General features: G+C 37.2%; 1 protein-coding gene across 9 annotated transcripts in view; it reads right to left on the reverse strand.

Annotated features, from left to right (window-relative positions):
- NAALAD2 (N-acetylated alpha-linked acidic dipeptidase 2) overlaps nucleotides 1–22,223 on the reverse strand; it is a 61,080-nt gene that overhangs the window by 34,788 nt on the left and 4,069 nt on the right. For 4 of the 9 annotated variants that reach the window (XM_070273210.1, XM_070273212.1, XM_070273209.1 and 1 more), the window contains exons 4-11: nucleotides 20,494–20,627; nucleotides 19,658–19,769; nucleotides 9,176–9,362; nucleotides 7,527–7,628; nucleotides 6,700–6,825; nucleotides 4,307–4,493; nucleotides 2,664–2,757; nucleotides 1,202–1,300 (exon numbers count right to left, since the gene is read on the reverse strand). In XM_070273210.1, the coding sequence (XP_070129311.1) occupies nucleotides 1,202–1,300; nucleotides 2,664–2,757; nucleotides 4,307–4,493; nucleotides 6,700–6,825; nucleotides 7,527–7,628; nucleotides 9,176–9,362; nucleotides 19,658–19,769; nucleotides 20,494–20,627 (1,041 nt within the window). Of the gene's footprint in view, nucleotides 1–1,201; nucleotides 1,301–2,663; nucleotides 2,758–3,102; nucleotides 3,273–4,306; nucleotides 4,494–6,699; nucleotides 6,826–7,526; nucleotides 7,629–9,175; nucleotides 9,363–11,988; nucleotides 12,120–19,657; nucleotides 19,770–20,493; nucleotides 20,816–22,223 lie in introns of those variants that run through there. The other 5 variants (XM_070273214.1, XM_070273213.1, XM_070273217.1 and 2 more) reach the window with 4 other exon arrangements.

A 22,223-nucleotide genomic window follows, 5' to 3' on the forward strand; every position in this document is an offset into this window, starting at 1 on the left:
TGTGATTTTGTCCATTTTAAGCTCAAATTCGGTTTTGTGCCCATGGAAAAGAAGAACAGTTTTTCGATATCTTGACCAGGGAATTTTTATGTTTCTGAGTTTACTCTCGAGCTGAGCCTGAAATTGCAGAACTGAAGCTATATGTTTTCTGTTCTTTCTTTGTCTGTATGTTTCTGTCTGTAAATCAGAAAGCCCTTTATCTTACCTAGTTATGTTTTCCTACCACTGGAAGGTAATAAATTAGTAATAAAATCTCTTATAGCAAAGGGACTCTGTTCTGATTGAGTTAGAAAGATAAATAAGCACTATATTAAAAAAATTTCTAAAATTCCTATAAAATAAGAAAACTGAACTTCAAATACTTTAAAAGTTCTGAGATAAAAATTCTTATAGAAACTAAAAAACACTGTAAGAATCCAAGTTCACATTGTTAAGGTAAATTGTTAGCAAACAAGATCGATTTCGTAATTTTGGTTTAATAAGACCAGATATTATCTTCTCTGACTTATCAGTGTTAAATTCCCCGTTCCCTTTACATTTCAGGCAAATCAAACTACGTCAAGTTCTGATCACGCCATGCTGTTTCACAGCTCTGTACAAGCTGAGCTCTCTCACTGGCATCTCCTTGCTGCCTTGATCCAATGGAAAACTTACTCTTTCGGTAACATTAAGCTCAATAAACACATATTTCGTGATCACTCCTCCACTACAACAGTGCTATAAGGTGTTAATAACAACGATTAAAACGATACGTGTATTGAGCCTTACCACAGTCATGTACTTCCCCATTTTAACTCATTTAACCCACACAGTAAGTGCTCAATAAACGTCAGTTCCTTTCCCTCTTCTCTTTCACTCCTTCCCTTGAGTTAACCTATTTGTTCACACGTGTAGCATTTTGAAAGTTATCTGAAAAACTTCTAAAACTTCGATGAAAAGGGAAGTTAAAACGTTAAACCTATAACTCAAAAGTAGTAACGTTTGAGACTTTATGAAACAAATGTTGTGATATCTCTACTGGAAGAAGAATTCGATACATCATTCTATAAGCACTTCTTCAGTGATATAAAACGATCACTGGTTCACTACGAGAAATGAGAAAAAGAAGATAAGCAAAATATACCTGGCAAAACAGTCATCTTGACATTTTTCCACTAAACGTATAAAACTTTTCCAGACTATTAAAGTAATGTAAAATTACCTGAAAGAATCATGCCCTGTGAAGCCAGGCCCGATATTGTAATCTACATTAAGACTCCCCTTCCAGCTCTCATCTGGTGGAGCGCTTCCTCCTATATGGCTGTGAAGAGAAAATGAAAATGACAGCAAAAGGCTGGGCATCACAATTTCTTAGAAGAAATCATGAAGTCTGATGATAAGATATTTCATTCATATATTTAACAAATATTTATTGAGCATTTACTAAGTGCCAGGTACTCTCAAAATTCTCTTCCCTTGTGGAGCTTCCATTTTAATGGAAGAACCATAACTGAGATAAATATGTAAAATATTTTTACGTTAGTGATAAGAGCTAAGAGAAAACAACCAAAATAGTGTGGGAAGTATCAGCCCCCTTACTTTTGACTTCAATTATTTATATAAGGAAGTATTAGGTCCAAGAAATCCTGAAAATAGGAAATTCGTGACTTAAGGAGAAGAAATTTCTAGAGAAATTTCTAGAGAAGCTGCTCACTACACAGTAGGCACTCATAAAGTAATTATCAAATTGTACTGTTACAGACATTTAAAAAATAGAAGTTTGGCGATTTGTAAAGAAACATCAGTTACAAAATACAATAATAACAAACATTAATTGAATGTTTACTATATTCTAGATACCTCATATACTTACATAGATCTCATTACTTCTCATAATAACCCTATCAGGGAGAAACTATTACTGTCCTCATTGTACAGATAAGGAAAGTGAATCAGAGAAAGACTAAGTAACTGGTCCAAGTTCACACGTCTAGTAAGTGGTGGGCATTATCGTATTTCTAAAATGCAAGCATAAATATCAAATGAATATATAAGAAAATCCAACTACAGTCATGCGCCACATAACATTTTGGTCAACAATGGACTGCATATACAATGGTGGTCCCACAACATTAGTAACATATAGCCTATGTGTGTAGTAGGCTATACAATCTAGGTTTGTGGAATGTAAGTACACTCTATGATGTTCACACAATGATGAAATTGCCTAATGACACATTTCTCAGAATGTATCCCCCATCATTAAGTGGCATATGACTGCACTTGAAAAATCTGAAATCAGCAGTTTTATCTTTGGACATAGTTTTGCATTTGAGACTTTCATTTGTAGCAGAGTAATGTTTTCTTACTATTTCTTAGTCACTATACTGACTGCTCTTCTCTTATGGAATAAAAAGAAAGTGTACTTTGTTATTTCTACTTCAGGAGCTACTTTGATAAAAGACTTTACTTTTTCTTTAACTCTCATTTTCCTATTTTGTTTCCTTTATTTTTATTCTTAATTGTTTTTTATTGAAGTATAACTGACATATAACATTATATTAGTTTCAGGTATACAACAAGACTCTAGTTTTTAACATAATTAGGTTACAATGGTTTTAGATAAGAAAATGGACACATTAGTGCAAAATATCTTAACCTCATATCTGATTAGGAAACTGTACCGTAATAATATTTCGGCATCATTATATCCAATGGGATGCACAGGGATTTTGGGGATTCCCACTCCTTCTTCAACATCAAGTCTAAAGGTGTACTCTGCAAAAATCAATTGCACAAAATGAAAACAACTGAAGAATCTGAGCAAGGAGTATGAAGGAATTTCTTTACTATGGCAGATGACATGATCTATGTAAAAACTCCAATGGAATCTACAAAAACCTAGTAGAACTATTTAGTGAGTTTCACAAGTTTGCAGGATATAAGATCAATGTACTTCTTCTAGAAATACAATAATATTTCTATTTACTAGCAATGAACAATTGGAAACTGAAATTTAAAATAGCATAAAACTGTGAAAATGCTCATGGATAAATGTGAAAAAAAGATGTGTATGATCTCTACAGTGAAACTACAAACATGCTGAGGGAAATTAACGAATACCTAAGCAAATGGAGAGTTGTACTATGTTCATGGATCAGAAGATTCAATATTTTTTAAGATGTCAATTCTCCCCAAACTGATCGACAGATTTAATTCAATCTCAATCAAACTTCCAGGAGGCTTTTTAGTGGAAATTGATAAGCTGGTTCTAAAATTTACATAGAAAGGACCTAGAATAGCCACAAAAACTTTGAAAAAGAATTGTAACTTGAAAGACTTACATATCTATTAGAATGTAAAGTTAAAAAGATTGACCATACTAAGTGTTGGCAAGGATGTAGGAACTAGAATAGTCATACACTGCTGCAAGAATGTAAAATGGTACAATCACTTTGGAAAACAATTTGAAAATTTCTCAAAAAGTGAAAACATACATTATTATCCAGCCATTCCATTTCTATGTATTTACTCAAGAGAAATAAAAGCATACACACACACAAAGACTTGAATACAACTATTCATAGCAGCTTTATGTGTAATAGCCCCCAATATGAAAACAATCCAAATGTCCATCAACAAGTATGTGAATAAACAAACTGTAGTATATCCATTCAGTGGAACATTACTCAACAAAAAAAAAGGATGAACTACTGACAGAGACGCCAACATGAATGGATCTCAAAATAATTATGCTGACAGAAAGCATGTCAGTGGCTGCCTAGGGATTGCCAGGGAGAGGACAGGGAGAGTTGGGAGGAAAGAGTTTGCAAAGCAATGAAAGGAAACTTTTTGAGGCTAATGGATATGTTCATTACCTTGATTCTAGAAATGGATACACAAATTTCAAAACTTTGCACATTTTACATATTAAATAACACTAAAAACTCATTGGTATTTTTAAAAATACAATGTATATCATCTAGAGAAGAATAAAATCACTAGCCATTTCAAAAGACCTAAGTTTTAGTTTGGTAAGAGTGATACTACTTTGGGTTTGAGGATCTGTGTTTCTGAACTGTACCTACTAAAGGTAGAGAGAGAAGTCTACGGACTCTCCCTTCTCCACATCCACAGCTAGTGAAAATTTAAAACTAAAATCATACAAAGGAAATGTTTTTGAATTCCTACAAATAGTAACCCAAAATACTATAACTGCACACAATTTTAGTTTTAACATTATTCTGTAGATGTTTGCTTTTATGTCTTCTATAAGGGCAGTAGTATTTTGCAAAACTGGGTGGACCATGATGGGCTCATCCATTACCTTTAGCTGGATAGCCTGGAGTGAGGGGATCACCAGCACCATTCAAATTTAACACATTCCCTCTCTGGGCTGCAGTGCCAGGAAGATTCCATCCTTTAGGATACGGCTGTACCCCAGGGGCAAAGTAGTCAGCTGGATCTGAGTACAAGATGATTCCTATGGCCCCTGCTAACATGGCATTTTTAACCTGCAGGGGCAATGTACAATCCATAATGTAGAAGAGACAGGTGATTGACTTATTCATCTTAGAGAAAATCAATTTAATAATATAAGAAAATTTAGACACTGCTTTTTATCTTGCTGTTATCACATTCAGTTCTCTTTGCCTTGAATACAATTTCTCTTGGTAGACCTAACAACTCTAATTTATTCTGTACAACTCTAAACAAGTGCATCTTCTGTGAAACATTCCTATGGTCCCCAAAACTGCAAAGTTAACATCTCCCTTCTTTGTACGTCTATATTTTGTATATATTTTTATCACAAGATGGGTCATAGTGTTTTAAAGTATCTTTTAAATGTCTTTCTCCCCTACTAGACTGGGGGTGTTTTTGAGAACTGGGACCATGTCTTATCCACTTTTAACTATCCACCCTCCAAAATCTGGCACATCATATAGTGAGCACTCTACAAATATTTGTGGAACTAAACTAATTTAAAATTCTATGCAGAACAGTGATAGTGTGTAAAAAATTGCCCTGAGTGTTATTGTAAATATTTTTCTAGCAACCCAAACTGACCACGAATAGGGAAATCTACCCCGTAAGATACTGAATTCTTCATTACCAGAAGTATTATAGCAAAAGACAGATGACCATCATCTTAATAAACTAAAAACACATTCCAATATTCAGAAAGCACTCATAATATTAATGGGAGTGCAATGTGTCACAACTTTTTTGAGGGGCAATTTGATGACACCTATCAAAATTTTGAAATAACATACACTACGGTTCAGCCATTCAACTACTAGGAATCTATACTATAAAAATCTTCACACAGAAAGTTAAGTACAAACGGACAAAGTTGTTCACAATGGAATTATTTGTAACAGTAACAAATTTAAGACAAGTATCTGTCAAGAGGAATTGTTAAATAAATTGCTTGTCAATTCTGCGAAATACTATGCAGCCATCTAAAATAATGAGGTATTTACTTAATAAGCAGTTATACAGAAATTACTAAGTACCAGTCACTCTCCTAAGTGCTTTCAAATATAAAGTCATTTAACCCTAATGAGGGTTCTATGAGATTAGTGCTATTGTTAGCATTCCCATTTTATACATGAGGAAATACTGGCACAGAGAGGTTAAATAACTTGCTCATGGTAAAAAAATCTAGAGAATAGGGAGCCCAGACTAGACAAGACCGCAGGTTGTATGGGTCTACAGTCCTATACTCTTTACCACTACATTACACAACTCTCAACGTGTTGTTATGGAGGAATACCAATAAGTTACTGCTGAGTGAAAAACATAAAGTTAAACAATATACAGGGTATGACCACTCTTTGTAAAAAAAATAAGGTGTAAAATGAATATATAGAAATAGATATATTTATACTAATATTTCACAGAATTAGGTCTGGAAAGAGCTGTTAAGATTGATTATGTCTGGGAAATGAGTTGGGTAAGGCAGGGAAGTTTTTCATTTTTTAGTTTATATAAATTTCCTTCAGGGGCCAGCCCGGTGGCGCAGCGGTTAAGTTCGCATGTTCCACTTTGGCGGCCTGGGGTTTGCCGGTTCAGATCCCAGGTGAGGACATGGCACTGCTTGTCAAGCCATGTTGTGGCAGGCATCCCACACATAAAGCGGAGGAAGATGGGCACGGATGTTAGCTCAGGGCCAGTCTTCCTCAGCAAAAAGAGGAGGACTGGCAGCAGATGTTAGCTAAGGGCTAATCTTCCTCAAAAAATAAATAAAATAAATTAAAAAAATAAAAAATTTCCTTCAATTAAATTTTAAAAAGCAAACTTTGCTTTGTGATAAAAATAATTTCCCTCTCTAGATATGTGAGGTCACTTTTACGTATGTTTTTATACAGGATTTTCTGTGCAAAGATGGCAAATTGCAAAACAACATAATACAGTCATTTACGATGACAGGGATGCATTCTGAGAAATGCATTGTTAAGCAAATTCATCATTGTGTGAACATCATAGAGTGTACTTACACAAACCTAGATAGTATAGGCTACTACACACCCAGGCTATATGGCACTAATCTCATGGGACCCCCGTTGTACATATGGTCTGTCACTGACCGAAACATCATTATGCAGTGCATGACTGTATATGTGTTGGAAGCAATTTTGGAAATTGTGATGCGAGCTGATCATTTATATTTACAGGATATATCCTATCTTCTCTCTAGAAAAGCAAATAACACAATACTTTATTTCCTCTGAAGATTTTCCCGTATCTTGCAATAACAATCTTTCCAGTGCAGTTAATGCTCATCTCTCTTTCCAGTTTGAAAAAATCTTCAGTTCGAGCATAGTTCACATATATAAGATCTCCCTGTAAGGAAAAGAAAAAGGAAAAAAAAGTGTATACTATTGCTAGAATTAAAGGGAAAACCAAAGAATAAGTTTGCTCCACAATACTGCATTATCAAAAGTTATCTTTCCTGGTTTTGCCTTAATAAATAGATCCACGCTAATTGTGTAGAAGTCTTTTGAGAATATTTCAAAATCCTGAAGAGTTAAAAAAAAATGACAATATTTAAACATATTTTAAACAGGATGTTCTGTTTTGAAGAAAGTATCAGTGTATGCTAAGCCACAGGAAATAGAAAAAATAAAAGTCATTTAAAAAATCTCAACTCTGTTTAATTTCCAACCATAGTATTAATTTAAAAACTTCTGTTGTGTGATCTATAAAATCAGATCAATAAATCTATAACAAAGTCAGACTATGAACAAAGGAAAAAAGGTTGTAAAAACCTCTATTGCCCTTACTGAATTAAATCGTGTTCAGCACTTATTTCAAAGAGTGGCGTCTGCTTCATTAGAATCTGATTTTTATTTGTTTCCTTTTTCCCTTTTCTGGTGTTCTTTTTTGTTTTTTAAATTATTTTAGAGAGGGTGTTCATAGCACTGAACCTCAAAGTATAGATTAGCATGTACGATCCACCTAATCTCCTTGGTTTAGTCCTCTACATAGATTTTATATAACAAAGAAACGTTTAAAGAACTGAATAAAAATGTCTTTTATTTTACCTCTGGTGTGCCTTGGGCTGAGAAAGCGTTATATGGCGGTACAATATTTGTAACATTCTCATATCCATCTGGTGGCGGTTCAAGGTATGATGTTTTGAAAATCTAGCAAGAATTGAAACACACAAAGTTGGAGAGAAATATTCCAGATTGTTATTAAAGAATAATGCATTTTGCCCCCAAGCACACACTCAGGATGAAGCATTCTGAAACACTGGTTCTATAATTAAACAGGTAAATTCCACTGACAACGATGAGAAAGAACTTTATCCATTATTGCTGTCTTCAAAATAGTAGAAACTTCATAAATGCATGCAATCTCAGGTAACTAAAAGTTCCCATGAGAAGTATTAAAAAAGAGCTTTAAAAGTGGCATTCATGATTCTCCTCCTCCTTTTCCAATTATTCCTTTTCAGCTTTGTGAGCCCCTTTTTTTTCCAACTCCATTTAAGTAACATTTCCTGCGTTTTACTCCCAGCCCACTGCTTGCCTCATTTTACACTCCCTTCCTGCAAGATGTCATTGACTCTCTAAATTTTATCCATAGCTAACATGCTTATGAAACTCAGCTTTCCAAACTTGTAATTTTAAGGACCTGATGGTGATTTCATCTTGGATGTCCAAAGTCAACATGTCAAAATTTGAATTTATCTTCTCTCATCCCAGGCCTACTTCTGGTTCTGCATTCCCTACCACTGTTAATAGCAGCACTAGCTACCCACCCACACCAGACACCTAGGAGTCATTCTGAATTCTGTCTTCACCTCCTTCCTCCAGTTGATCGCTAATCAGGTCCTGCTAATACTGCTTCCTAACTATTTCTTCAATCCATCGCCCTTCCTCATTCCTGCTAACATCCTAAATCAGGGCTTCATCATCTTTTACTTGGACTACTGTCTTAAGACTCCAACTTTAACTCCTTGCCGAGTCTGGGTCTAATCTAAACACTGCCCCAACCACCTAAACTGTCTCTCCAGCCACATCCTTCCTCTGCTTAGGATTTATCAAATGTTTCCACTGACTAAAGTTGAATTCTGAGCTCCTTAGGACAGCGCATAAGTTCTTCTATGACCTGTCCCCAAAACATACATACTGGTTTATCTCTTATCATGACCCACTTTGTATTTTACACTTTTGAAATACAGAAAATCCTTAAGTTCCTCCAATACTAAGCTAGTATATGTCTCCAAACCTTTGCCAGTTATTTTCTCTTCTGCCTAGAATTCTCCTACCTTGCTTTTTCATGTGGTTAACCTCTTAGGATCTTTCATGACTCACATATCAACCCTTTCAGGAAACCTCTCTAACTCCCGGGCTGGACTGAGTGGTCCTTTTCTGTGTAGATAAAGAACTCTAATCACATCTTTCAAAGCACTTACCATACTGATTTGAAATGATGTGTTCCAATGTCTGTTTCACCTTTTTTAAGCAGAAGAACCATGGCCTAGTCTTCATTCTGACCTCAGGACCTAACACTGTGTCTAACTCATAGTAGACACTGATTAATTAATTTGCAACTTATTAACTTTTCTAAGAACTATGAATTCCATTGCACTATTAACAAATTTCTACTTTTACTTGACCCTAAATTCTAATTCACACACAAAAAATGGAGTTATAAAGTACAAAAAGTATCAACAATTCTACACCACCTCAACTCCATGTTCATCCATGACTGATATATAGTTGGCATTTGTCTCATTAGGGTAAGATAGGAGAACATCATAATGAACCAACTTGGCTGAATCCAGTCCAAATTTCTTCCACTGGGTTTGGATTTTCTTGGCAAGCAGTAAATTTTGTTCTGTTCCTGCCAGATGAGGAAGCTTTGTAAAAGAACTAAAATGAAAATAAAACACAAGTGGAGTTAAAGTTAGAGACTATATTCAGATAATATGCCCAAGAACTATTCTAGATGCATTACTCACCATTTAGGCATTATCGTTTCTGTATCAGAGATATAAAAAACCCAGCTAGAGATACAACTTTCTAGATATGCCAGTTTTTAAATATCTGTGTGTAACTGCGGTTTTCACATTTTGCTCCCCCCAAAAATAACACATGCCATGGTAAACACACACTCAGCAGAGGCCCAGGTATGAAAAGACACCTGGAAGAATGTCATGCCTGTATACAATGGTGCTCCTTCTTGTTGCTCATCAGTAAATGAAGACATTTTGAAAAAAAAGATCATAATGTTTGCCAGAGACCAAGTGGGGCAGTCTGTTTAACAAATACTTCTGCTATTTTTATCATATTGTATGCCATTGTTTACTATCTTATTGATGTTAAAGTCCATGCATTTTTATTTTCATATTCTCTAGTGCCTACTTCCTGCCTGTTATCCAGGAATTCTACAATACAGGTTTGTTGAATCAAATTTGGACAGCATTCTCTTGGTTCTGGGTGTAAACGATTTGGAGGATTTAAGTGACCTCACAGACATAGTTCTTAAAGAGATTCACTTTGCTTGAGATAAATAATATTTCAAAACAGTTTCCCAAAACCCCTCCCCCGATCAGTAGAGCAATACTTTTGTAAATTAGTTTTTTAGCCAACCACAGGACAACCAAAAAAGATCGACAGTAAAGAAAAATGAACATTTATGGAAAACTTACTATATGCCAGGGACCTGACCAGGTTCTTTCACATGGGTTCTCTCATTTAATTCTCATAACCCTTCTTCCATTGTCCCCATTTTGCAAATGAGGAAATTAGAGAGTAGTTGAATAACTTGCTCATAATTTTATAACTATTAAATGCTGGGGCTAGAATCTGAAAGTCACAGATGTCTGACCTTGAGAAATAGCGATATTTTTAAATCATTCATCTGATCATATTTTTCAGTTGCCTAAAATCCTTCTACAGCTCCCTTTACCCTGCATTATAAAGTTCACGCTCCAACATGGCACAGAGCGCCCTTTTTCATGCACCCACCCTTCCACCTTCATTTCCTACCCATCTCCTTATACACTTCTCCACTCTACATCATTTAGTCTATGCATTTTTCCACTGAAATGACCACCTTTTAGCCTTTGCACAAAGTCTTCTCTCACACATAAATAATATTCTATTTACCTGAATCTCCCTCTATCACCATGTCTGTTCAATCCCTTTCCCACCTGCAAGCTCTTAATCATCCATTAGGACTCAAGCATCTTCTCTGTGAAGCTTTGCCTTTCTATCTCATTAAATGAAAACTGCAGGTTACAGATAGTTAATATCTTACACTACTTGAAAAAAATTATTAGTGTTCATAGACAGAAGTTATTTTACATGCATAGAAAAATAGTGAGCCTGGGATTATTCAATTTCTACTTTATATAATTCATTATTGTTTTATTTTCTATAGGGAACAGATAATATTCTTACAACTAGGAAAAACAACAAATATTTTTGATGGAGGATTTACCATGAACTTTTGCCTCCCATCTTCTAGGTAACCCACTGAAACAAAATACAGAAGTGCAAAAAGGGGCCAGCCCAGTGGCACAGCAGTTAAGTTCACATGTTCCGCTTTGGCGGCCCAGGGTTTGCCAGTTTGGATCCCGGCTGCAGACCTACACACTGCTTGTCAAGCCATGCTGTGGCAGGTGTCCCACATCAAATAGAGAAAGATGGGCATGATGTTAGCTTAGGGTCCGTCTTCCTCAGCAAAAAGAGGAGGCTTGGCGTCAGATGTTAGCTCAGAGCTAATCTTCCTCAAAAAAAAAAAAAAAAGGAAGAAGTGCAAAGGAACAGCAGCAGGGTATAACATCCTTTACTTTACATCTGAATTTCTCCGCATGGTCTCAGGTTGGCTCTTACAGCTTCAGGTGTCATATATTCACACTAATGTTCAGGAGAAACAAGTACAAACAAGAACAGCTATCCTCTTTTGGGTTTCTTTTAACAGAGGAAAGCCTTTTGTAGAAGATCTCAGCTAAATTTTCCTACCATTCATTGGGGTAATGACGTCATATATGCCTTCTCAAACTATTCATCGCCAGAGGGAAGACAGTTATAATGATTGGATTACAGACCAATCAAGAGATTCCTGGGCTGGAAGGAAGATAATCCTTGACGGAGGGCAAACACCCCACAGCAACAGCTGTGCCAACAGGAAAGGGGCTGGGGAGAAATCAAATCATTCCCACTACATTAACCCCTTTAACCCAGTCTTGAACCCCCCCTTTCCCTCTTAGACTCTTTCACTGATCATAGACCCTCTAGATCCGTGATCGACAATTCTAAATCCTTAGGCCCTTCTTTGAATGCTTGCTTGCCCTCCTTCCTTAACCGGTTTCCTCAGAGGACCCTGCTTACCTGCAGGCTGTTTTATTTCTCACGCCCCACATATCTCAGGGCTAGAAGATCAGCCAGGAGTCCTTTGTAATACCCACTGGCTCTTCCTCATATTTTTCCTCTTTCTTTCAACAAAAACAACTCTTTTAAAGCTCATGTCAAATGTCCCCAGCTACTCTACCTTCCAGGTCCTGTCAAAACTGTGGGTCACCCCTCTTCATTCACTGAAGTCTTGGATTCCTAATTCAACGTCTTTCACTCTACCTCTATTCTTGTCATGATTTTTGGTGTGCGATTTCTGTATTCAGTTGGCTGTAAAGGAGAGAAAAGACAACTCGAACAGGATAATTGTCATTCAAACTATTCAGACATAACATCTCATGCAAAACAGAGATAAAATAGACATAAATTTTAATGTTTGGTCAAGAGCATCACCTCATGTAATTTTCCGGGTGATTTCTTTTGGACACTTCCTGCTATGCTGCAGACAGAGCTCAATAGTGTTACCATTTTATCTGGTCTTCTAACTCACATAAATTTAAATATAAGCATTCTGTCTCTCGTGATAAGACATTCTGCCATTTTACCATACCACATGAGAAATATGGACTGAGCCTCTTTTCAAGTGACATCCATCCTACTGCCTACCGACTCTTTTCTTTTATCTCCAAACAAGCACCTCAAAACAGACATTTTGAATTAGCTTCCTAATATCTGACGTGCCTCCGTCACAAATCAGCTCAGACTTCATAAGGACAGTATAGCTGTTTTCACTCCTCATTATTATTGCTTGTTCTAGTTCATCCGTGGAAACTAAGGTGGAACTTGGTGACCCCATCAAATCACAGGACAGACGGGGAGGAAATACACCACACTCCATGCACTTCACTTGGCTTTTCTGATTCCAGAGTTTAATTCGAGTCTCAGAAGGGGAGAAGAGAAAGAATGCTGCAGGAAAATTTTAAGAAATAATGAACAAAACACTTTCCTAAATTAGTGAAAGACATAAATTAACAAAGTCGAGAATCTCAGAGAATTGTAAACAGAATAAATTTGAAGAAAACTATGCCCAGGTATATAGTAAAACTGCTGAAAAGTAAAGACAAAAGTGACATATGTTATATAACTTAAATGACTATGGACTTCTCATTAGATGACAGTACTAGCCAGAAGACAGTGGAAAAACATTTAAAGTTCTGAAAGGAAAAGAAACCAAGGTCATCTTAGAATTGTATATCCAGGAAAAATATGCTTCAAAAATTAAGGTGAAATAAGGATTTTACAGATGAAGAAAAACTAAGAGAATCTGTCACCACCAAACCCCATAATACAGAAAGTGATTAAAATTAAGAAAGTTGTTCAGGGGCCGGTCCGGTGGCACAGTGGTTAAGTTCGCACATTCCGCTTCTCAGCAGCCCGGGGTTCTCCAGTTTGGATCCCGGGTGTGGACACAGCACCGCTTGGCACGCCATGCTGTGGTAGGCGTCCCACATATAAAGTAGCTCAGGGCCAGGCTTCCTCAGCAAAAATGAGGAGGACTGGCAGTAGTTAGCTCAGGGCTAATCTTCCTCAAAGAAAAAAAAAGAAAGAAAGAAAGTTGTTCAGACTAAATCGAAATTCCATAGGATAACCAAAATTTTCAGAAACAAATGAAGATCACTGGAAATAATAAATATCTGAGAAACGGAAAATACTATTTTTTAACTCTTAATTGGCTTTCGATACATATAAACTGTTCAAAGAAAAAATTAAAACATTGTTTTGTGAGGTTTATACTGTATGGATACATGATACTTTTGACAGCTATAGTATAAAGGACGGTAGAAGAGAGGGTAAACGGACATACAGAAATGTGAGTTTTCTGCTTTCATATTAAGTGGTACAACAGTAACTTTAAGAACACAGTGAAGAGTTACAGATGTAAAATGTAATCCCTACAGCACCTACTGAAGAAAACCAATGCAAAGAGGTATAGGCAAAAGATAAACTGAAATGAAATAAAATTTCAAACACTCCCCTCACTACCAAATAAGGACAGAAAATGAGAAATAAAGGAACAAAAATAAAGGGAGCAAACAGAAAACAATAAAGTGGTAGAATTATATGTTACTAGATACTAGATACTCAAATTAAAAGGCATAGTTTACCAGAATGGATAAAATAGCAAGTTACTACTATCTGCTGCCTACAGAGGACACACTTTAATTAAGATTGCCAAAATGTATAAAAAAAAAGTGGTAATTATATACTCTCTATAGATGATACACTTTAATTGTAAAGAAAATGATAGGTTAAAAGTAAGTGGATGGAAGAAGATACATCACACAAACATAACTACAAGAAGGCTGATGTGGCTATATTCATACCAAATAAAATAAACTTAAAGATCGAGATGATTACCAAAGATAAAGAAAAACATTTCATAAATAGAAAAGGGTAGTTCTGTCTTGAAGACATAACAATGTCAATGTGTATATGCCTAAAAATAAGCCTCATAATATGTACAGAAAAAATTTACAGAATGGAAAAAATAGACAATTTCACATTATTGGAGGAGATTATAACACCCTTCGTGATAGAATTTAATCCCCCTCCAACCAGAAAAGAAATAAAGGAATCACCATACTAACCAGATAAAGAGGAAAAATTATATGATATATAAATTGATGCAGAAAACCCATTTGACAATATTTAATACCTACTCATGATAAAAAAAAAACCTCTTAGCAATCTTAGAATAAAGGAGAATTTCCTTAACTTGATACACCGCATCTATAAAAATCCATAGATAACATCACATTTAATGGTGATACTCTGAATGCTTCCCCCCTAAGATTAGAACCAAGGAAAGGATGTTGTATGTTTGTTCTCATCACACTTATTCAGCATAGCACTGGAATTCCAGCCAGCACAGTAAGGACAAAAGAAAGAAAAGTAAAAGGTATACAAGTTTAGAAAGGCAGAAATAAAATTGTCCCTATTTGAAGATGGCTTGTGGAAAGTGAAATTAAACACAATATAATTTAAATTTTTTCCAAAGAAAATGAAATACTTAGACACAAATCTAACAATATATATATAAGATCTGCATCCCAAAGATTACAAAATCTTGATTAAAAAAATCAAAGAAGACCTAAATAATTGGAGAGACTTACCTTTTCACGGATTAGAAGACTGGATATGGTAAAAATGTCAAGTAGTCCCAGATTACTCCATAAGATTAATGCAATTCCTATCAAAATCCCAACAACGATTTTTCTAGACATAAATATGTTTATTCTATATTTTATATGAAAAGGCAAAGGATATAGAACAGCTAAAACAACCGTCTAAAAGAATAAAGTGGGAGGAATCATTCTACGCACTGTTAAGGTTTATTATATAGCTTCAATAATCAAGACAGTGTGGTGCTGGCAAAGAGTAGATACATAGATCAATAGAGCAGAACAGAGAACCCAGAAACAGACTCATCCAAATATGCCCAGGATTTTTGACAAAGTGCAAAAGCAATTAAACGGAAAAGGATAGCCTTTCAACAAACGGTGCTAGGGCAACTGGACCTCCATAGGCGAAAGAATGAACCTCAACCAAACCTTCCACCTCATGCAAAAATTAACTCTAAATGCATCACAAACTTCAACGTAAAATATAATCCACAAAGTTTGGAAGGAGAAAAGAGATCTAGGGCCAGTCAAAGAGTTCTTAGACACGAACCCAAAAGCAGGATCCATGAAAAGAAAAACTGATAAACTGGACCTCATGAAAATTAAAACTTCTCACCTGCGAATGACCCTATTAAGATGCGAAAAGACAAAAACAGACTGGGAAAAATATTTGTACACCATAAAGCCAACAAAAGACTGGTATCTAGAAAATATAAAGAATGCTCAAAGCTCAACAGGAAAAAAACTATCCAAATCAAAAATAGGTCCAAGACATGAACAGATACTTCACTGCAAGGGGCACATGGATGGCAGATAAGAACAGGAGAAGAGGCGCAATGTCATAGCCACTAGGGGAATGCAAATTAAAGCACAACAACGTATCACTATGAACCTGTCGGAAGGGATAAAATTAAAAATAGTGATAATATCAACGGAACATATAAAATGGTACAGCTATACTAGAAAGCAGTTTGGCAGATTCTTCTAAAACTAAAAACGTACTTACCATACAACCCAGCATTTATCCCACAGAAATGAAAAACCTACGATTACATAAAACCTGTAAATAAATGTTAATAGCAGCTTTATTTATAATAGCTAAAAACTGGGAATAATGCAAATGTCCATCAGCGGTGAAAAGCTAAACTGAAATATCCCTACGATGAATGAATAAAGAGAGTGAAAGACTTGATATTCTAAAGATGTCACTTCTCTTCAAAATTCATCTATCGATCCAATGCAATTTTAATCAAAATTCCAGCAGGCGTTTTTTTTTTTTTTGTAGGAATTGAGAAGTTGATTAGAAAATTTATTTGGGGAAAAAAAAAGATGACATGGAAAGATAGCTAAGATATTTGGAAGAGGAAATAGCAAGATGCAAAACAGTATGTAAAGGATGAAAGTAAATAAAAATATATGTATATAAAAAGAATAAAATAAATAAAATTTACTTGGAAATACAAATGACTTAAAATAGTCAAAGCTATTTTTCTCTTTTTTGGTGAGGAAGATTGGGCCTGAGCTAACATCTGTTGCCAATCTTCCTCTATTTGCTTGAGGAAGATTGTCCCTGAGCTAACACCTGTGCCAATCTTCCTCTGTTTTGTATGTGGGACACTGCCACAGCATGGTTTGATGAGAGGTGTGTAGGTCCACAACCAGAATCCAAATCTGAGAACCCTAGGCCACTGTAGTAGAGCACTCAAACTTCCCCACTACTCCACCAGGCCAGCCACTCAAAGCAATTTTGAGAAAGAAAAATCTGTAGGATTGACCACCTGGTTTTCAGACTTACTGTTAAGCTACACTAAACAAGATAGTGTGGCTTGTGGGATAGTGTGGATCTATACATCTCAATGATATGTAGATATATAAATCAATAGATCAATGGAAGAAAATGTAAAATCCAAAAACAGCCTACACATTTATGATCAAGCGATTTTAGACAAAGATGCCAAGGCAACTCAATGGAAAAAGAAAAGTTCTTTCAACAAATGTTGCAGGAACAAGTGAATATTTATATTTTAAAAACCATCAACTCTTGGGGCTGGCCCCGTGGCCGAGTGGTTAAGTCTGTGCGCTCCGCTGCAAGTGGCCCAGTGTTTCATTGGTTCGAATCCTGGGCACGGACATGGCACTGCTCATCAAACCACGCTGAGGCAGCGTCCCGCATGCGACAACTAGAAGGACCCACAACGAAGAATATACAACTATGTACTGGGGGGCTTTGGGGAGAAAAAGGAAACAATAAAATCTTAAAAAAACAAAACAACAAAAAAACATCAACTCTTACATTGTACTAGACATAAAAATTAACTTGAAGTGGATCATTGGCTGAAATGCGCAAGCTAAAAATTATAAAACTTCTAAAAGTAAACACGGAAGAAAGTCTTCACAACTTCTCCCAGGCCAAGTTCGATAGGACACAAAGTATGAAACATAAAACAAAGACCTGGTCAACTGCACTTTAGGAAAATTAAAAATTTCTGCTTTTCAAAATCTCCACTAAGAAAACAAAAAGGCCAGCCACAAAACAGAAGAAAATATTCACAGTACATGTCTGGCAAAGGAATTATATCCAGAATATTATAAAGAACTACAACTCAATAATAAGAAAACAAAGCAATTTAGAAATAAGAAAATATTTGAACCGAGACTTTATAAAAAAAGATATACAAATGTCCAATAAGCAGTTGAGAAGATGCTTTGCCTCACTAGTCATCAGGAAAATGCAAATTAAAAGCACAGTGAGATACCACTACATACCCGTTAGAATGGTTAAAATGAAAACAACCAACAATACTAAGCATTGACCAGGATGCGGAGTAACTACTACACTCACACATGATAGGTAGGAATGTAAAATGGTACCATCACTTTTGAAATCTGTTTGGCATTTTCTTAAAAAGCCAGACATATGCTTATCATCCAACACAGCCACTCCAAGAGAAATGAAAATGTATGTCCACACAAAAACTTGTAAACGCATGTCCACAGTAGCTTTATTCAAAATAACCAAAAACTAGAAATAACCCAAATGTCCATCAACTACACATTGTAGCATATCCATACAATGGAATACTGATACATGCAACACCCTGGAAGAATTCTCAAATCATTACATTGAGTGAAAGATGACAGACACAAACGAGCACGATGACCTACAAAAACAGAAACCAGTTTAAGAGGCAAAGCATTAATTTGGGATCAGATAATTGCAATTTGGGGACCACAAATTTAGGTGGAAACTCATATAGGGTCCCACTAGGGAGTAAAGTCAGGGGCTTTTAAAGGCAAAGAAAGGAGGTTGTATTTCAAAGAATTTTAATTGTGTTGGAGGCAGAGGTCTGGTCTTGGCTAAACATTGATTGACTATTGATTTCTATCTTAAGAAAGTCCACAATCCTGTCTTTCTGATCAGGATGTCTATTCCCCTGCTGACTTCTCAAACAATTACTTGAAAAAACATTGCCATTTTGGCCCAGTCCAAAGGTTTGGCCCAGAACAAGGTTCAAGACAGCAAAGCAGTTTCTCTGAAAAGGCAGCTCTGAGCCCATTTTCAAATGGCTCCACTAAAGTCAATTTTGACAAGCACATATTGTATGATTCCATTTATACAAAATTTTAGAAAATGCAAAGAAATCCACAGTGATATAAAACTGATCAGTTGATTGCCTAGGGCCAGGTGTGAAGGGAAGAATAAACTGTAAATTTTCTGTATCTTTTTTTTTAAAGATTTTTTAGTTTTTCCTTTTTCTCCCCAAAGCCCCCCGTACATAGCTGTATATTCTTAGTTGTGGGTCCTTCTAGTTGTGGCATGTGGGACGCCACCTCAGCGTGGTTTGATGAGCGGTACCATGTCCACGCCCAGGACTCGAACCAACGAAACACTGGGCCGCTTGCAGCGGAGCACGCGAACTTAACCACTCGACCCCACTTTTCTGTATCTTGATTGAGGAAGTGTTTGTAGAGTATATGACGCCTCTGTCAATACGCTCAAATTGTAGGCTTTATGTGGATGCAGTGTATTTTTTATAAATTATACTTCAATAAAGCCACTTTTTGACGCTCCTTTATACGACACTACTTTGATAGAGACTGAAGATAGAAATAAATGTCATGGTCATTACCTTCAGGGAGCTCATAATCACTGCCCTGAACATCACTCTTTTTCATGCTTAGAGACTGGTGGATTTGCACTGACCCTTTTGCTTTCATTTTGTCCTGTTTGTGTTACTTATATTTGTAACATGGGATAAAGTTTAATCTGTGGCAGACACAATCTGAAACTCTAATCTCTTTCCTCTAAACCAGAGTATACAACCATCTAAACTTCCTGACAGAATAAGACATTTAAATAAAATCGCTGATTAAGCCCAGGCACGAGGAACAAAGAACAACATTCAGTTGCAGTCCAAAGTTACATGAAGTTGAAACATCTAACAAAGCAACCAGATACTTTTTCTGTAGATGAAGTTAGGCAGGAAAGACTTCACTCCTGCAACGTTCAAATAGATTTTATCCTAAGAGTAGTTTAAATGGACATTTTAAATTATCATATATTGGTGTGATATCGTAATCTCACACAAAGAAGATTACCCACATGAAGATAACCAGTTTTAATACACTTCTCACTCTGCAATATTTTAACCACTTTATTTTTAAAATCAAATATGCAAAACTTACCGAAGAAATGATTTAATATTTTCAGCTTTCATCTCGGATACCAGTTTCCACCGTATACTCTGATGATAGCGCAGTGAAGTGGCTGTTTCTTTGATTGGTTTAATGAACCAGCCTGGGGGAAGAATACATACACGGATGCACACCACATACACACATAATTGCTTTTTACTTTTACAAAAACTAGAAGCCAAAAAATAGCCCTTCCCTAAGAAATAGATCATGACGATATTTACAAAAATATTCACATTAAATGCAGAAAACCTTCAAATTCTGCTGTGTAATATAATTTTGAGTTGGTTAAAACGAGTTTTATATGAGGGATGTTAGGCATCAAGGCATGGATCTCTGTCTTTCTTGTGCTGGGGTGGCGGGAGGTATCTGGTTCTTGGCACAGTGCCTGACACACAGGAGCATTCCACAAATACTAATTTAATAAATGATGAGGGAAAGGCAGTTTCTGCAGTGCTGCCCATATTAGTGGCAAGTTTTGACTCATTAATGGTGCTTGGAAATGAAATTATCTTTTTCATCCCTTCGGATACTGACAATTCTAAATTGTCTTTCCACGGCCCATAACATTACCCTAAACTCAGTGAGTATTTAATAAATCTGAATTTCAGACACACTTTATCAGAAAGGCTAAAATGCATTCCATTCGGTTTCCAGTTTTGCCGAAATTCCGGAGTTCGCCAGGCCGAGGGGGCTCAGCTGGCCAGGCGAGCCCACACCCAGCCCAAGCACCGCAGCTCCGCGCTTTCCCCGCGCTTTCCCCGCTGAGGGGCGGCTGCAGGGAGGAACACCAGCAACGGGCTGGGGGAAGGGGTTCGTGCACTTACCCACCATGAATCCCGCCAGGAAAGATGCCAGCGCTGCAGCCAAGCACATCCAAAGGTAGAGGCGGCCCCTGGACTTCGCCATGGCTTCCTGGGCACTGACCTTAGGGCGCCGGCTGCAGTGGGAAGCCTCCGGGCTGCGGAAGAACAGAGAGCGCGCCCGGAGTGCAGTGAGCGCTCCGGCGGCCCGGGAGCCTGTGTCAGCCGCAGACCGTCTGCAAAGCCCCGCCTCTGCGCTCCAGGTCGGTCCAGACGCAGCGCCAAACCACTCCTGGCTGCTTAGGTCCCCTGGGGACCTCTAGGGGACAGAGGAAGAGAGGAAGCCCTGCAAGGGGAGGAGACATATTCTTCCTATGGGCAGGCAACTTCCATTCTGTTGATCCTGCAGTAATGCGGACAAAGTGTGTGTGGGGAGCTCCTGAAAATGTCCCTAATTGTTTCCTAAAGTTGTTCTGACCCGCTTCTTTGCCACGCTCACCCAGAAAATGCTGAATTTCGACTGTGAAGTGCGTTAAAGTTCTGCGTTTTCTTCCTTGTTGATTACCCTGCTGCCAAATTCTCTGTCCTCATTTCTAACTGCTCTTGCTTGGGAAGCATTTCTAGTCCTGGCTGCTGGACCAAAACACATTAGTTCTGACAAATAAAAATGGCAAGTAATAGGCTATATTGGGGTATATGAGGAAGCCATTTGGTGTAAACCTAATTCGGCCTGACCTTGTCTTTCCAAAAGGGCCTGACCAAGGCCCTTGAGCATGCGTTGTATATCTGCTTTAGAGATTCCCTATGGCATGAGCAAAAGGCCCTTGAGATAAAGGTGCAACTTCCCTCCCCCTCCCAACGTTGGCATTTCTTTAAGGATTAAGCATCTTTCCTTAGGCTAGAAACTGATTGCTGCACTCACCTGTGACCACCCAGCTCAAGACAATAGACTTGCCTCCTGCTACGCCCTCCTGAGATAGCAGACCCACTACCTGCTGTGTCCATCAAGTGCTGTGCCGACAGGGCAGTCTTGTGACTATTGTGGGAGGGAGATTTCAATCATATGTGAAACATCCTGTTTGGGGGTATGTAACCACTCTGTATACCTCACTTCTTTGGTGCCCTTTCTTCCTTCGGGAAGAAAGGCCCCAGGCCATGGTCCTCAGATTTCAGCTCAGAATAAACTCTCCCAAATTTTCATTTATGGATTGGTTATGGATTATTTTCGTCGACAATTCCTTAACCACGTTTCAACATCAACACTGATGAGACTGAACTCTTTTGTTTCCCCTTAACTGAACAAGTCTCCACATTTCTGGAATTCTCATTTCTTCTTTTGTAACTGGGGTTTTTCCCTGCCTCACTAGTGTGGTATAGGTTCAAATTGTTAAAATTCATTATAGTGGAACCATTTTAAAATTGAGTAGGAGCTGCCTTTCCAGACAAACTGCTTTACTGTCTTGAATCTCAATCTGGGCCAAAACGACAATTGTTTTATGAGCAATTGTTTGAAAAGTCAGCAAGAGCACAGACATCCTGATCACAAAGACTGAGGATTGTGGCCTTTCAAAGAAAGAATCAATAGTCAATCAATGTTTAGCCAAGGCTCGCTCTCTGCCTCCAACTCCAATTAAAATTCTTTGTAATGCAACCTCCCTTCTTTGCCTTTAACAGCCCCTGACTTTTACTCCCTAGGGGGACACGATTTGTGTTTCTACCTGAATCTGTGGTCCCTGAATTGCAATTCTTTGTCC

Source organism: Equus caballus, chromosome 7 (genome assembly GCF_041296265.1).
Source record: "Equus caballus isolate H_3958 breed thoroughbred chromosome 7, TB-T2T, whole genome shotgun sequence".
NCBI classification, from domain to species: domain Eukaryota; kingdom Metazoa; phylum Chordata; class Mammalia; order Perissodactyla; family Equidae; genus Equus; species Equus caballus.